At 33.2% G+C, this 18,070-nt stretch overlaps 1 protein-coding gene across 7 annotated transcripts in view; it reads left to right on the top strand.

The window, feature by feature from the left end:
- The first annotated feature begins 1,084 nt into the window (after nucleotides 1-1,084).
- The window catches only part of LOC142348716 (acetylcholine receptor subunit alpha-type acr-16-like), a 49,069-nt gene continuing 32,083 nt past the window's right edge, over nucleotides 1,085-18,070 (top strand). For 2 of the 7 annotated variants that reach the window (XM_075400174.1, XM_075400169.1), the window contains exons 1-7: nucleotides 1,590-1,935; nucleotides 2,149-2,394; nucleotides 6,612-6,656; nucleotides 6,886-6,995; nucleotides 11,826-11,977; nucleotides 12,409-12,601; nucleotides 15,397-15,593. In XM_075400174.1, the coding sequence (XP_075256289.1) occupies nucleotides 2,167-2,394; nucleotides 6,612-6,656; nucleotides 6,886-6,995; nucleotides 11,826-11,977; nucleotides 12,409-12,601; nucleotides 15,397-15,593 (925 nt within the window). In that variant the 5' untranslated portion in view covers nucleotides 1,590-1,935; nucleotides 2,149-2,166. Of the gene's footprint in view, nucleotides 1,267-1,589; nucleotides 1,936-2,086; nucleotides 2,395-6,611; nucleotides 6,657-6,885; nucleotides 6,996-11,825; nucleotides 11,978-12,408; nucleotides 12,602-15,396; nucleotides 15,594-18,070 lie in introns of those variants that run through there. The other 5 variants (XM_075400172.1, XM_075400173.1, XM_075400175.1 and 2 more) reach the window with 5 other exon arrangements.

Below are 18,070 nucleotides of genomic sequence, written 5' to 3'. Positions count from 1 at the left end.
CTCACTGTACTTATTCGGAGCATTATTAATGATATCAAAAACTTCCTTGTCTGTAATATCGGCAAGAAACATAGATTGTTCTGCTTTATCGGTTGTTTTTAGAAACAATTTCGTTGGTAAATGTGCGTTCATTTTCCTTCCGATTGATGTAAAAAAAATCATTTAAATGGTTGACTTCATCTTGAGATGGTATTTTTCCACGATTTTCAATTTTTTTGCCTGTTATGTCACCATAAACTTTAAAAAAGTTTCGGTTTGTGTTTGCTGCACCTTTTTCAATTTGAATTTGATAAAAAGTCTTCATTTTGTTTTTTATCAAAGTTTTTACCTTCCTGCACTGTTGTTTGTATTCGTTGTTGGCCGATATTGATTGAGCTTTGAGTGCATTCTTCCACAACCTTTGTTTCTTTGCGGCAGCGTTTTTGACTTCGTTGTCAATCCAGATCTTTTGCACATGTTTTCTTGTTGTCTTAGGTAAATAGTGATCTAATGCTTCTTGCACAGTTCTTTGTGAACATTGCTTAAGATTTTGTACGGCTTTCTGTTTGATGATGATGATAGATGATCTTGCTGTTTTCGCCAACTCAAATCGGACAACTTGCATGTTTTGAAAAAATACTTTTACAATTGCTTTTACTTTTTACTGAACTGAAAACGGGCCTTTAGCAACAACAACTTCAGGTTTATAAACATATGCGTGATAAATTGAGGTTTCGACATTTAATCTCATTTTTTTGAATGATTCACTGCTAAATATTACCAAGGTTTTTGGGATGAATAACCTTATATATCTAACGGATATTTGCAATTTTGCACGAGTAATTTTCCGTTCACACTTGAATAACCAATAAAAAGTTAAGTCTAATTTGCTGATTTTTTTTCAGTTACGGCCAAATGGCGTACTATCATTTTGTTCAAAGGAAAAATATATTGTTCGAAGGCATGCATAAAATAACCCAATATATACTACATTTTTACAATTACCCAATTTAGCCCAAAAGATTGGAAAATTTGTTCCCACTTTTTGCCACGCTTTCATTCCTTGTTTATTACAATATCCTGTTTCTAGTCTAGCAAGCATTAAACCGCTTTTATATAACCGCCGGCTATATTCTAACTTACATAGCACAGCTAACGGCGTAAATTTTGTCTGTTTTATGGAACTATTTTGCCGAAATTTTCACTTTTATTGAAATTTTTGGTCTATTTTGATACATTACCTCATTTTCTATTATATTTGCTTGTTTTTTTGCCGTAAATTTACAGGTAAAAGCGACCGAAAGGAATATTTATTTATCTCAAAAGCGCGCATCAATTTATTCCTCGGAGAGTTATCCTTCTATTTATTTTCAATTTGAATTGCGGTACTCCGTGCGAACTTTTTCAAGTAGGAGGATGAATATAAACGCCTATTTCGAATACCTAACAATAAATGGCAGTTTCCAACTACATGCTATTGGGGAACCCCCCCCCCCCCCCAGCTTGCCACCTCCAAATTGGTATTAGTCCCCCCCCCCCCAAACTGGACCTAATGGCACTCTTTTTACTCTAGCAGGAATAGCAAAAAATGACAGCCCACGAAATCTATTTCCAATTTACCTACCTATAAAGCGGTCATCAATTATTTAAGAAAAGGGAAATTGGAAAATTTTTAAATTGGTCTTTCCCTGCGTAGAATAATAAACGACGCGGCCACTTTTTGTATTATTTTACCTGAAAAATTGTGGGTATAAATTGATAGAAGAGGTTTAATTATTAACTTATCCATTATCAATAATAACAATCCACCTGTCAGCAAACATAGTTATATAGAAAACAATATTTATCCAAAAGCAGAAAAATAGTTTTTTTTCCTTGATTTTTTTTACAAGGCTTTAAAGTTTTGTCTTTTAGGAGCCTGTCGTCTAGCCGAACATTTGCAACTGGAGATAAAATGTTCATTTGAAAAGCGGCAATTGAAAAGATATTTTAAACCAAATGTTTTCTTTCAAGTGCTTTCGTATTTTTTTTCATTCATTTTGATAGTATTAGAATAAATGGCAAAACTTCTCAGTTTTGGTTCACTTTTTTAAAGTGATTTTTTTAAAACTCGTTGCCGCTTTTTAAACTTCTTTTGTTATCAATATTTCCTTTTTTGAGCATTTGTAGCTTCTATTACTCAAAGCGATGGCGAAATTTTATTTACAATTAGTTATTTTAGTAATGATTATAACTAACTTGGTTAGTACTGATGATGTCTTGAAGTATTCGTCTGCTTGTGACGTAGACTTTAAAAGACTGGAGCTTGGAAGACAGATTAAAGAGAAGTACAGTACAATGAACCAGCCAGCGTTGCGACCACACGAGCCAGTTGTAATCCAGTATGACATTGCATTGCGACAGCTCTTTCAAGTCGTAAGTTTTGTAACTTAATCATAGCGAAACCAATATATTCTACTATAAGACTACACGGGTTTAAAATGTTTAGACTGAAGTCGGAAGTTGTTTTCAAATGCATTTGAGCTGAAACAAAACCCACTGAAACAAAACTTGATACACCTTGCCCTGTCATGCAAGAACTTTTTAACTCTTGCAAAACTTCAAACCTCTTGCCAAGAACTTGATAGGCAAAAATTTCTTGGATCACCTTGATAAGATCTTGATAAATCTTGGCACACAGAGAAACAGTTTTAGAAGGAACTGTGCTATGAAAACAAAAACATTTTTCGAATCAAATTTACGGTTCAAAATTATGGCGAATTGGATCAGCACTAGTTCTAGACTCTCATTTTGTAGAAAGCGAGTCAAGTTATGAACAGGAAAATACTAGTGAAAACTAATTGAAAATTAGCAAAATTGGTTTAAAAAATTATGACCAGCAAAAAAGTTTTCAAATCAAATTTACTGTTGAAAAATTTCTGTGCATTTTTTGTGTGGAAGCTGATTCAAAGAACTAAGAACCACAAAAAACTATTAGAAATTTAGTAGAGAGCTAGTGAAATTAGTTTAGAAAGGTATGGTGAGTAGAAACATTTTGCAAATCATATTTAGGTCTGAAAATTGGGGCAAAGTGAATCAACAATTGTTTAGGACATTCGTTTTGTAGAAAATGATTCGAAGCACTAAGAAAAACAGTCCTGAATAAGACGTGTACTAAGTACATACCGAGTTGGAACCAAGTTAAAAATTTAACTATACTCGAAAAAGTTGTCTCAATCGTTGGTTGATAAACTAACAGGAGCTGAATTTTCCAACAATTCTTGATAATTTTTGATAAATTTTGATAAATTTTGCTGAATCATAAGAATTCGTGCTACATCTTGTAAGTTGCTTTTGAATTTTTACAACTTGGTATGTCTTGCCATGTCATGGTTAGTCCTTCATAAAAATCTTGCCAAGATCTTGTTTCTTGTAGCCATGCAAAGATCATACAAGTTCGTACATATCTTGATGTTTTCTTGCAATGTAACATGGCAAAATCTTGGCAAGATTTACCATGTTTTATCATATTTTTTATCATGGCAATGAAAATTAGTTTCACTGGGAAACGAAATCAATAAATTAATTTCCTCTCCGTTTTGAGCAAAAATGTAATCGACCAAGCTAAAACAGGAGCATAACCAACCCGCTTGCTAGTTATTTAAAAGGTCCTTAAGGTCTTAGTTGAATAATGTCAGGCATCAGCACTCAGTCTTAGAGATGGACTAGACTTAAGACTTAACCTGAAAGTAAAATTTAAAAAAACTAGCCTGGAAGTAAAACTTAATGAAACTAGCCTTTAAGTGAAACGTATCTTTAAAAAAACAATTGAGAAATTGGAAGTTATGTTGGCAAAAACGTATGTTAAAAACGAAGTATTAAAAATACGAAAAGTAAAGATAACAAGTTATTTCAAGACTTAAAAAATTCGTTTTAATAGTGTTCTGTTCTGCTTCTTTTTTTGCACAAGATTTGGCAAAATGTTTCCCCGAATCTCAGATGTCCAGATGTTCAAAGCAAATATTCCGGCATTGAAAGGCAAGTTACGTTGCGAAAAATAATTTTTCCCAATAAATTTTTGATGGAAAAAAATTCTTGTCTCTAGTCCGAACAGATTCCCTTATATGCTTCTGGGTTTAAATTGTCTGCTTAAATTTAAATTGGCATGTATCATAATGATAGTTTAGGCAGATGCGTAATAATTTTCGCACATTTAGGTTTAAACGAGGGACCAGTAGTTTTTCATGCATATAATAAGGACAAAATCATCTTTATCGAGGTGACCAGAATAGTTTGATATTAAATTTTGCACACTTGGAAAATTGTCCCATCAGTGGTAAAAATTGGGATATTCTGAGTTAGCAAGAATGAACTTTGAAAACAAGATCAGGACATTTCTACTTACAAAAGTTCAGTTTTATATTCTTTTCTATTGCTCTGTTCTGTGTATATTAAAACTACTAAATGACTTCGAAAAATATCAATATGCAAATCATGAATCAAATAGACATATATAAGACTCAAGTTTTAATTTTTGATGGCAAATTAGGTATTATTTATTTTTTTGTGGTGTTTTTCTCTTTTGTGAAGGAATACATTGTCACCTATTTTACTTTTCGTCAACGTTTTTTTTTGCGTTGATAAAACAACCAGAAAGCAAGGGATACCAGTGACGTAGTAAATTTGAGTTTGGTCACTTGTAATGACGGAGAACGCTATCGTTATCAGGAAACTTGAGCAATAAATATTCGAGAAAGATTTTCAATTAGCCGAAAAGTATATTGCCCAAAATTAATTCGTAATTATTTAGGACCGAGTTCAGAAATTTAGTTGTTCTTTTGTAATTACGTGATATTTGTAAGTACAAATCTGCTCTATTTGTTTTCTCATTCCAGAGTTGGTATTGCTAGCGACAATTCGGTAAATAATCACTAACTGAATTTGCATCATTTCGATTTTTTGACACGTTGTTCAAAATGTGATTAGTAGATACTGTAGATGTCGAGAACCGTATAAACGCAGACAACAGTGATACAGAGACGCCATCTTGTTACAGTTGTAGCGCTTGCTCTCATACAGACATCGGTGATAAATTTGATGGATATTTTCAATTTTGAATCAAGCCTGTCTATTTTGACCTACTGTCACTGATAGACCACTCAACCCTTGCACCGCTAACAACTGTAATCTTAAAGTATTAATCATAATTAACAGAAAAATTTGGAGCGAATTCGTTAAAAAGAACTATTGGCAACCTAATGCAACCATTTCGGACTCTTTTCTAAGCTTACATTTTTCAAATAATGACCCCAGTCGAAATCGAATGGTTATCTTGCAAGATCTTGCAAGATACTTGCAAGCTCTTGCAAGATAGCCATTGTCTTGCAAAAATCTTGCAAGATAACCATTCGACTTGCAAGATCTTGCAAGATAACCCTTTTTCGCAAGATTCTTGGAAGATCTTGCTAGATAAGCATCCGGTCTCGTCTGGGGGATGTTCTAGTTAAAATTCAACTGTTATATCGCAATACTGGTTATCTTAAAAAAGATTGCTATCTTCCAAGATCCTCACAATGAAGCATTTTTTGGGACACTTCTAATTTTCGAAAAGTTGAGAAAAATTGCTTTGTATGCGGTACTGTTCATATTTTTCCCAATTTTTTCTAAGATAAAGTCAGCTGTTATCAAATTTATGGCATCCACATAGATATAATTTCAAAAGGTGACTTTGTCAGGAATATTTTATCAGTTGAAATTTGAGCTCAGCAAATACAAAATATTGCCGCAAGGTTTGCAATATAGTTTTTTAACATAGCAACAACAATCATTGCAAATGCGGCGGATACACCCGGTTATGCGCTAACACAAGCTGACGACCGCAAACTAGCTGCCCATGACGCTGACTGCCGAGAAGCCGGAGTGAATTTTTTGCCGCTATCATTTGAAGTTTTTGGTGGTTGGTCCGAAACCTGGCTAAGGACAATAGAGAGATTAGCTTGTGGGACGGAAGCAATGTTTTCTCGGAAGGTTCTAGCGTTGCAATCAACCGATTGACTCAATCCATTTCAATCCAATTAAGTCGTGGGAACGCAATTATGATAACTACCCGATTCGCCTAACTAATGACATCAGATGCTCGTAACTGATTAGTGCAGAGTTTTCTCATTAAATTCATCCATCTCACCCAACCAGAGGGGAGTAAGGGTTTCTTTTGTCACTAAATGAGAGGTTACCATAACCGATTGTGTGGTTATGTGAGCGGAAAGACATGTATAAACCAATTAGATTTATGTTGCAAAACTCTGCAAAATACGATAGATCCTAATTGATGAAGAACGGGAAATGTCCAAAGGAGTGATATGCTGCCCAATGACTTTGACTGATTATTTGCTTGATCACCCAAGATTCAATTGTCCAACTAAAATATCTATTTCAATAGCTTTTTAATGGAAAGTCTACCTTACTTGGTTATAAAGTGTCGTTATATAGTTAATGCATAGCGCAGGTGTGTACTTACAAAAGGGCCCCAAAATCTTAGCAAGTTTTGCTAAAGCAGCTTGGTTGGTTGTTTTGTAAAGATATTTGATTAATAATTTGATAGCTTTGGCGATGAGTCAAAACTTTATTACTACTAATTTGCTTTTTAATTTCAGGACGAGAAGCACGAAGTTATCTCTCTCCTTCTCTGGGAAAGATCGGTTAGCTCATTTCACCTTGCGCTCGATTACCGGAAATAAATCCTTTTCCGCAGTTCACAAAACTGGTTTGGGGCTGGCCCAGGCTGAGGTCCCAGACGGTCTGGAAAAAAATGAACGCACGATAGTCTGGAAATAGTTACTTTCCATCTGGACATTTGGTCTGGCACCTCATCCTGGGTCTGCTTATAAAATGGGGAAAAAATAGTTTTCAAATCAAATGATTTTTCAGACCTGGATTGATCCGAATCTGCGCTGGGACCCTTCGGCTTTCTGCAACATCACTGAAATTCGGATGAAAGAGACAGATGTGTGGGTACCCGACATTGTGATATCTAACAGGTATGAGTTCACTCAGCATAAAAAACCATTTAGCCGAAAACAAGTTATTATCGTCTCAAATAACTTGCAGGTTCGCAAATTTTTCGAATGAACGTTGAAGTCCCAGGCCTAAATAACCTCTAACCAAACTTCCAGACCAAAAACAGCTTCTGATCTTTGGATACTCAGCGGGAAACCAGTAAAATGGAAACGTTTGGACAACCAAAACAACGCAAATAAAGTCTGAACATAATCTGATCAGAGGTCAATTCATTCTAGGATGTCTAACAGGGTCCTTTGCCAATTTCAGTGATTAAAAAAACTTTGTTATCTCAAACAGTGATTTTTTACCTAAAAATAATTTCATCCTAATTTTATTAGGCCATCGTAATATTTTTCCTGGAGTATTTGAGGTCATTTCATGAAGGAACTATAAGCTACATTCTTGTCATCCATTAACTGCGAACATCAGCTAAGTATTAAAATACCCCCCCCCCCCCCACCGAACGCCAAACCCAACCTTACGGGGTTAGTCGTATTTTGTTGCAGATTTTACCCTAAATTTGTTACAATTTTGGTTCAAATAGATTTTGAGATTTGTACTACGGCCGATGCACTTTCTCTCAACTTTGACATTGAGATTTCATATTTTTCGCACAGAGTAAAAATTATCACCTGATAACGTGACCTTTATTATGGTCCCAAATAATAAAAACACCGATTGAAGCAGTTTTCATAAAATTTAGTCTTCCCGAATATAATCGGAACTTGAGAAGGAAAATTAGATACAGACTCCCGAGGGAATATTTATCACTTAATTAAATTGCGACACATAAATAATTCATATAGTCGCGCCATGTACATGTAGATTGACTTGAGATTAGCTGAAATTTGGTAACACCCCTTTAGGTTATCGGAAATATATGTAAAAACAAATGGACTATTCCTACACCGCTTATTGTTAGTTGATGATAAAGTGTGTGTTTGTTTACGACAAGTATGGAGCAATTCGCTTCCATGGTTTAGGGGCGAGGAATGGTAGCGAGGGGAGGGGGGTGTTGGATGTATTGATGTTAGAGGAGTAGATTTAAGATTGCGTGTTTTTAGGGAATATTGGGGGGGGGGGGGTTCGGGGTTGAGATGGAGTGTTTGTGGGAAATGGGGGGGGGGGGTCGGGGTTGTGATGTATTTCGAGGGAATATATATGAGTATGTGTGTGTATTTGTTTTTTTTGGATTTGTGTATATAGCGGGAGATGGAGTGTTCAAAGATTTTTTCAATAGAGGGTTTGAAGTAGACAACCTTTTTGAAGTGCCTTTGACAATAATCGATCAGAAATTAATAATTAATGTAAATGAATTGTGATTGTGAAAAATGGGTTTAAAGCGCCTTCTTTTCTGATAGCTGCTTGTCTTTTTGTTACTGGAAAGAATGAAAAGAAAAATTCGATATTATAAATACAGGTATGCGTACGAAGAGCGCCCTATTCGAAAAGTAATGGATAATTTGTAAATATTTTTCAAATAATGCAAAATTTTCAAATATTTTTTAAAATTGATCTGCATAATTTATTATTTATAAACATTTGCAAAATTTTGGAAAACCTTCAACGAAGACGATACATATGGAAAATAATGTATTACAAAGAATTAGACATCCAACGATATGTTTCAGTGATGTCTGTCTTTTTTTTTCAAAATAGCATCATTAATGGATTTTTAAAAATCTTTAAAAAATGTTTTAAATTTTTACACAGCCAATTTTAGATTATATTTTATAAATTTTAACAAAAATTTCGCGCGGTCAAAGTCAAGGCTTAAAGTGGCCAAAAATGTGAGATTTGCAATAAATTTTCATTTTTCTCAATTGGTACCTTAGCTATATTTTGTAATAAAACTTCACAAAATGTGCCAATTTTGGATCTGTTTGGTTAATTAAGTCGAATATTAGCCAAAACTAATTTCCTATAAGCGCCGTTTGTTGTTTGGTCTACACTGGTAAAATAAATCAATTGTCATTGTAAGATGAGCAAAAAGCAGCAAACACTGGTCCTCAATTGATGTGTATTAACTGCTCTGGAATGTGTTTGTCTTTTTTATGCTGGCCTTTTTAAAATTCTAGCGTGACCTAAGTTGCATTTATTCTGAAAATAACTCAGCTGCTAAGAAAAACGGTTGTAAGAAAAACTATCACATGGGCCCCATAGGCGACTGGTTAATGATTCAGTATAAAACGCTGGAAGTCGAGGACTTCCAGCCCCTCCTTGCTAGGAAGTTGTTGCATCAGTAAACAATTACCTATGCTCTGCAGACCCATCTGAATTGAATTACTCCTCCTGTTCTTCGAGTGCAATTTGTCAGACGCTCTTCAGTTTATGTTTTCTTGTTGCAAAAGAAGTCTATGCCTCTCAAAATTAATCAAATGCTGATCATTGACTGCTAATATCATTTTAACGAACTAAAAACTGGGTTTGGGAAATTAAAGTTGTCAAATAAATTCTTGCAATGCTTTCTTCATTCCACAAAATTGCAAATAAAACGTCTGTGAATTTTCCAGATTAAAAAAAAATTCGTATATCTGCACGATCACAATTATGTAATTTTATTCAATGCAGAGTTGTGTTGAATACAGACTAGTTCTGATGCAGCGAAATTGAGATTTTGATTAATGAGGGTAGTCTTTCTCTGAATCTGCAGTGCCGTCAACAAAAGATTTCCAATGAGACTAGGATTTCAAAAATTTATTCACAAAATAAAAATTTATGGCGTAATGTATTTTTAGATTGCTAAATTCAAAAGCAGATGGTGATAAAATTGTGAAAATTCTCTTATGCAATCCATTTGTACTTGATGAATTGTTAGTGGATTTGTGCTTTCAAAATTATTCTTAAAAATTCAAACCTTAGACTAGGTTACTCGATTAGGCTATGCTTTATCTCTATCACCAATCTTCAATTTAGAATCCAATTGATGATATAAGAAAATGTTGTGGAATCCAATTTATATCAAATTTATGTATAAACAGAAAATAGAGCAATTAATATAATTCCAAACTTTACTCTTTCTGTATTTTAGTCTTATGGTAAGCAATGGCAGAAAATGTGAATGATAGTTGCTGAATTCAAGGAAAAATTAGGACAAGTAATGGAGGCTATGTTTTTAGTTATACAATGACATAAAAAACTTAAAGGGTTGTATCTTTAGTACAAAAAGCAAATTTTTGTGAATGTTTCGTGATCTGTGAAATACTAGATCAGGATTTTTCAAGTGTAGATAGAGCATCTCAATTAAAAATTAATACAGAAGTTTTGAGTGTCCTCGCAGAAGATACATCTTCATTTTTTTTTCAATAATTTTTGAAAATTGAAAAATCTGAATCCCTTGACAGATCTGAATCCCAGAAACTTTATCTTGAGAATTTATGCGTAAATCAAGTAAAGAAGATGGCGGCAATCTGCATAGTGGTTACTTTTTATGTTTGCTTTGAGTTATTGGAAGAGAGATCAGTACTTAAATTTCTTACAATGGATCGGTAACTAAAATTTCACTATCTGCTTTGCCGACGGGTACAGGGGTTGAGCATTGATTGTTAACTTGTAAGAATTTGCGATTTTCATGAAAAAGATTGTTTACTTGAAAGAACTTGCAGGTCGAACGATAATTTTAAGAACTTGCAAGTCGAACGGCTAACTTCTAAGTACTTGCATTGCGAATGGCTAAGTTGTATTGGTTTTGCGAGTTCGTTTTTGTCGAGTTCATCTCTGATTGGCTAATTCAATTTAACATTCTACTATTTACATTGACAAGCGCGCGGCAATTAGTAGCTCAGTTTTTATAACATAATGCATTTTCACCTAAAATGTGGAAACATTATTTTTAACTTTATCTACTCATGATTTTCTTTCGCATTTCAGTTAATAATTGCTAGATCTTCAAGTGCTTTTTTACAATCACGGCTAGAAATTTTGCTCTAGTGAAAATTTTGGAGCCCGTCTGATTTCTAAGAAATTTTGTAATTTTTCCTCTTGCATACCACTTTCTTGCAGGTCCATTATCTAATGCTTTTTTCTTACATCGATAGGCAGAATAAGTGTGCATTCAAATCGTGCGACGCTTTATTGATTTTTTCCTACATTATAAGCAGAATGGTTATCCTAAAAAACTTTAGTTTTAAGATATTATATATGAGCATATGTTTTAAGTCGAATGTTTAAGTTGTAGCAATCTTGAAAGTCGAATGATGAATGTTTAAGAGCCTTGTTGGTCGAATGGCTAAATTGTAAGAACTGGTAAGAAACTTGCGAGTTCGTACAAGTTCACCATTTGAACTCGATTCTGGTGGTTAATTGATAACGCTCACACTTGCCATCCAAATTACATTTATCTCCAAAAACTATGCAAAAAACAAAATTTAAGCATATTTTTTTCTTTCTAGTTCTTTAAATTTAATTTTCCCTGGTAAATAAATGAGCAAAATGGATGACCTGTGTTGGTTACTAAAAATGTCAATTATTAAAATTCTGGGAACGAAAAGAATCACGTCATTTGGTGCTGATGTTTTTCGTCGTTTTCAGTGCAAATTTATTTGAGCAATTGTTTTCACTATGATAATATAACGATTTCTAGATTTAAGTGATGAACATTGGTTTAATTTTCTTCGGCAAAATTTCTAATCTTAGGATTTCTGTGTTTAGTTGGTCAAGTTCCAATTATTTCTAACATTCTTTTACAGATCAAGTTTCGGTAAAGTTTTGTTTCCATCAATTAGTTCGCGAACCAAATAAAATCCTGACGACAAAAAAAACTTTTTGTTTCGACCTCGGATTTTAGAAAAGGATAACTTGGTTTTCAGTGTTGCGGAGTTCACTCGACCTCTGCAGACGATGATTCCACTTTCTGTGACCTTCAACGGAGCTGTCAAGTGGAACTCTCCCTCTATTCGCTACATCTCTTGTCCAATCAGAGTCAAGTATTTCCCGTACGACAAACAGTACTGCCAACTAGGTGTGTTATATATTGCTAACTTTGGCTTAATAGTTTTTTTTGGTACGAAAAGAGAGTTCAATTCATTGGTAGTTTGTATAACTAAAGTAATATTTGAATTGGATTAAGTTAATTAAAAATTCAGTCACCGTAGCAGCGTGAAAAACAGTTTCAAGCTGTTAATAGTCGCAAATAATGTTAAAAATCCCTTTTAACGTGGAAACTTAAACAGTATCTGAAATAATTTCACGACAAACATTTTTACAACTAAAACACTTACAACTGAAATTATGTCATAACATATATTATTGCTCATCCAGTAACGATTGACATAATTTTTTTTCCAAAAAAATGTGTAAAATTTGAATTTTTCTGCCATTATTCATCAAATTAACTCCTTGAAGATAAATAAAATTCAAATTATTTCTGTCAAATATCTCTGGAACTTTTAGATCTGGTCTCGTGGACATACACAAGTGACAAACTGAAACTGGAGACTAAATCAGTGGATGGTTTCGATCTCTCAGCCACAAGAGATAGTGGGGAGTGGTACGTACGCAACACTTCTTCGCAGCTGTCAATTGTGAATTATGAGAAGAATAATGCATCACACTACTTCTTACAGTACAAACTCACAATAGAAAGGTTAGTTACACAGTCAAAAATGGGCGGTCATCTTGCAAGACATTGCAAAAGTAATCCAAGGATCTTGCAAGAATACCCATGTGGGGACCCTAAAGAGACTTTATCGTGCTGGCGAGAAATCGTGTTGCAAAATGCCTAAAATTTTATCAAAATTTCAGAATCTTTGGTTAAAATTGCTCGTAAGGCTATTGAGCATCATATTTTTGACACAAATTATAATGTAATGAAATGTAGTATCTTTACCAAGTTTTAAATTTAATGTTCTAGACCTAGCATGTGACCAAAATTGTCCGCTTAAGTATAATAAAACTTGCTTGTAATACCAAATAAGCTAATTGGTAATCGGATTATTGGACGAAAAGATCAAAGGCTATATTTTTGGTATTATGGCATTTGGTATTTTTGCAAATCGGGCAATTTGGGTAAATTTCATGCCACTGAAAAGACGTGCCACCAGTTTTAAGTAGGTTGCTTGGAGTGTATTTTTTCAGAAATGACCAGAGAGTTTTTCCATAAATCATAAAACCTTTTGAGTACGAATGGCTTTCTAGAGATCTTTTTTGCAGTTTCTTTCTCCAACCTCTATCACAGAATTTTTTCCCATCACTTTTTTTTTACCTTTGCACGATTCTATATGGTAAGAAACCGTCAATTGCTTTTTATATTTTTCTCACATATTTTCAAATCAAAGTAAGGTCACTAGTTTGAATAAGTGCTACCCACATTCATCTGTCCCACGTTTTTTGCGAAACGATTTCAATTCTTACTCATTTTCTCTCATAATTTTTCTTTCAATCTTAAACTGTAAAAACTACTTTTTAATACTACTAAACTACTGAAATTAATTGAACAGTTTTATTTGACTCATCGAGAAACTAATTTCATTTCCTCCATATTATTGTTAATCCTATTTCGTTGTCAAAAACTTTACAAAGAAAGATTTGTCATTTGTTTTTGCTAACACTGACATAATTCGCAGATTTTTCAGGGTTGTCTGCTTGTTATAGTTTTCTATTTTTTTTGTTTTTCAACTTTGTCGGATAAGTTTGCAAAAATGTCTCAAAGTTCTTCAGAATCTATTCAATCTTCAGTCTTCTTCAAGCTGTAAGAAAAATTATTGGAAATTCAAACCCAAAAACACAAAAAAGACGAAAACTTTTGGAAAATTTGTCAAACTAATGACTATTTTTGTTGAAATTCCCATTGACAGAAACTTTTAAAATTTTCTAGCGCATTGAGGATTGACTAATTTAACCAACTTGTCAAAAAATTCCGAAACAAAGTGGGCAGCTAGAAAATTTTGCTACTTTTGGTTATAAGCTATCAACCTTTATTCTTTTTGTGCTAGATAACAAAAAAAAACAAATAAATTCGCAGTTCAGTAGAATTATGTTTAGCCCAAGTGCCATGCACAAACAAAAACAAAATGCTCAAGAATCTGAACTTGGCGAATTTCATTACCAGTTTTAAAAAATGTTTACTTTCGAATCTTTCAAAGCAGCTTTCCTTTATTTGACAATCTATAACAAAGGAACTAAAATTAGGCACCAATTATAAAGTTTATATTTTATTTCCTAAAAATTTCAACTGTGAATATATTCACAACCTGTGACTAAATTCAGCCTGTTAAACTAACTGAAAAGTTCAAGAGTGTTTTATTGACCTAATTATCTCAAAAGCGCCAAAATATCAAACAAGCTCTTTCAAAATGTAGCAAAATTTAGTACACGTTTTTTTACTTTATTTCCGTGTACTCTTTCGATACCAAATTTCTTGGTGGGGCTCTGCTTTTTCAAAATTTTGGAAAAGTTGGCTCTAATTATCTTTTGGAATGCAAGCATGTATTATATTTTCAAATACTAGTTACTACTCAAACCATATACAAATTTAAAAACAAGTAAAACAATTATACTTATCTTCTGTTTGCAAATTTTTCAGAATTTACCACGGCCAAATTTCTCAAAAATTCCTCAAACAACAATTGATGAAGTATTTTCAAAAAGTGATAATTGACAGAGTAAAAAATCAATAATAAAATGGTTCTATAAATGTATTTACAGATTTTGACTTTTCAACTTATTGATTGTTCTGTTTCTTACCTCAGTTCATGGCAATTAGTTTTTAAAATCTCTGATGATGGGAGTAAGTGGCTTTTGGTTGTTAACCACAGCCCTATAAACTAAAGTTACTTGAAATTTCAGAAGCCCTATGTTTTCAAATGTTTATCTCAATAGTTTCAGAGACAAGTATCGAAATCATAGTTGCCTACGAATTTTGGAAAAACAATAATCAGCATTTTATTAGATCCTCTAATTTAAAATCATTTAAAATTTCAGGCGACCCCTTTATTTTATAAGAATTTTTTCAATTACCTTTTGTTTGATTTTTGCAAATAGATAACGTGAAGATTGACTGAATATTTTCATGAAATGATTTCTGTATCACAAGCGTCTACCGGTAGCGAAAAAATCTATTTTCAAAGAAACTGGCGTCGACTGACCGGTCAATTAAAGGAATCGATTATAAGTAAGTGCAGTCCACTTTTGGAATGTACAAAAGTAGAAACCAGCTTTATAAGAGCCCCAGTTTATTGACGCTTGTAATGTGTACAAGTATTCATCGTAATCTAATGTCGTTGCAGAAATTCAAACGTTCAAGTTTTGAAAATAATTTTTGTCTGCCTTTTCAATTAAATAGCGAAGCCAAAATTGACTGAGTTATTTTTTTTGAAATAACTTCTGTGCCATTGTTTTACTTCGCAGTATTAACCTAATATTAATCAAGGGTTCTTTCAGACGTCCCCTGTACTACCTGTTTTACCTGTTCGTGCCCTCTTCCATCATAATGGTGATGTCATTGATGACATTCCTGCTCCCCGCTGAGAGTGGGGAGAAGGCGACTCTGGCCATCATGGTCCTCCTCTCTCTCCTCATTTTGATGGTCTCTGTCAGTGAAAAACTTCCTGCTACTTCCAAGGATATGCCACTGCTCAGTAAGGAAGACACAACTAGATATGTCCTACCTGCACCCCAACACCCTCCCCCACCCCCCACTTACACACACACACCTGTATGAACAACATTTGTGCGTGTCTTTTGCACTGATGATTATAGCCTTCTATATATATATATATATATATATATATATATATATATATATATATATATATATATATATATATATAAATATATAAATGACTCCCTTCTTAAAAAACTTATAAGGCCAAAAAACGACCTAAAAAAGAATTCTGGCTATCAGTGTTTATTAAGTTTCATCTTTTCAAATTAAATTTCAATGTTGCATTTTAAGATTTGGAGCATTATGAGCGTCTACTTTGGGAGACCAAGTTAACCCCCAAAATTTTTGAATTCTCAATTAAATATCAGTAAATGAAGCTATTTCTTAAGTCATAGTAACCAAATTTCAAAACAGATCAAATTATAGTAAGATTTTTTACTAACAACAAATTTAGGTTTTCTTTGAACAAATTTTTAGCAGCTGATGCAATCCAAGTGTTATAACGTGTATATTAGAAAGTATTTTTTTTCTTTCAAATTCGCTTTGAAGAATATATTTTAGACAAAGAAGTATGAAAATCTGATTAAAGAAAGATACACAAATTTAAAAAAATATTTCCAGTTGTAAAAAAATGTATTCAATACTATGTTTACTTGTAACAGAGTTTTTAAAAATATCGAGCTCCAAGCATTCATGATGCGACAAAAGTACAACTTAGAATTCAGTAATGAGGCCAAAAACAAAAGATCTCCCAAAAGTTTTTGAATCTTAGTTCACCTGTCAAAGCGGAGTCTCCGTCATTTTTTTTGACAGAACTGAACTTTGCAATAGACGATCATAAATAAAATCTAAGGAACTCTATTTTAGCAACCAGTGTTTAACAGCAGTCTATTTCTCACAACATATTATACCTCTGTTGAACTCTCCACAGGCTATAAAAATCATAATTATTTCAGTGTTTCATTTAAAAGAGTTTTCATAAACGCCTATGAGAAGAAATTTTTTATTTAGGAGGAAGAAGGAAAAACAATTAGGAACTTTTAACCGCTTATTTTGAAGGGTGTCAAGAAAACGGTAAAAGTTTTCAGAAATGGTTGCTAGGTTCGAGGCTCAGATCAATAATGCAGAGAGTCACTTTCCCTGATGATTTGTACCCAAGTTTGCCATAGTCCGTCACAGTTTATATTTCTGAAAACACTCTATCTTATATGTTATTTACAACAAAATTACGTAGTTGATTTTCTTCACAAAAGATAAAATTTCAGTTTTTATTCTTAAGGAATCATTCAATTTTCTGGTTTATTGCTTAATTGAGTGAAATGGTTAGCTTACTTCGTATTGTTCGTGGCTACTAAAATGGAGAAAAATTTTTAGTGCCCCATTTTAAAAGCAAATTTTATGAGAAATGCAAAAAATCATTCGCAGAAACCTTTTATAATTGGTAATAAAAAAGCGATGTTAAAAACAGAGGTCAATGCTATTGAAAACCGATTTTTTTTCAAGGAAACAGTTCGTAATTTTCTACAGCATGTTTTCAGATGTTCAACAAACCATCAACACCATTTCAATGAATATTTGAAACCAGACACTATATAAGTACAAAATTAAAACTGAAAACATTACATCAGTTTGAACTTTTCGCAAAGTATTCCATGTTTAAACCTTGCCATTGTCAATTTCATAATTAAACACGGCGTGATTAGGTCAACTCATTACAAGAATTTTAAAAAAATCCAAGTTCCATTTATAAATTTCGACACAGTTCAAGGAGAAAATATGAAAATCGAATTTTTTATGGAAAAATATACAAGAGATGTATTTTGTCTCTCAGATTTTTAGCGAAGTGACTTAAGCAGAATCTTGATATTATCAGGCACTTTTTCTTTCTACCATGACCTTTCCGTTGGGTTAATCACTGCGGAAAAAAGAGAAGTAGCAGATTAGCATTTACGTATATCATAGTTCTTGTATTTAAACTAGGTCATAAGCGATTAATGACAGTTCTCCAAACCTTTCAAATTGGGCCTAATCTGTTCTCATGGAAAACTGTTATCCCGGAAAATTTAAACTGTTTGCCGCGTGTTTTAAGTGTTTTTTTTGTGCGCGACATTATTTAGCTTTGATTAGCACCCTTTTTTAACCAAGAGAAGAATCAGATAGCAGGAAAACGCAGCTTACCTCTACAGTTTTTTTGCAAACTTTGAAAAAATTTATTTTTTTTGTAAACTTCTACTAGTTTTTTCAGGTGTTGGAAAAACCTTCGATTCCTTATTTAATTGGTCTTTTCTTACAGAATTCTAAGCGGGCAGCCAAACTCACAAAAATTTTACAGCAAATCAAACCAAATTTTTGATCATTGGTGGTTTCAGTCTAACTGTTTACTTTCACTCGTCATTTTGATTAAGGATTTCAAGGGTAGGAAGAAATGCCGAATTTTCTGTTTACGTATTA

The sequence above is a fragment of the Convolutriloba macropyga genome, chromosome 10 (assembly GCF_964194025.1).
Source record: "Convolutriloba macropyga chromosome 10, txConMacr16.3, whole genome shotgun sequence".
Lineage (NCBI taxonomy): Eukaryota > Metazoa > Xenacoelomorpha > Acoela > Convolutidae > Convolutriloba > Convolutriloba macropyga.
Note: the sequence above shows the minus strand (reverse complement) of the source record. Positions and strands in the feature narration are given on the sequence as shown.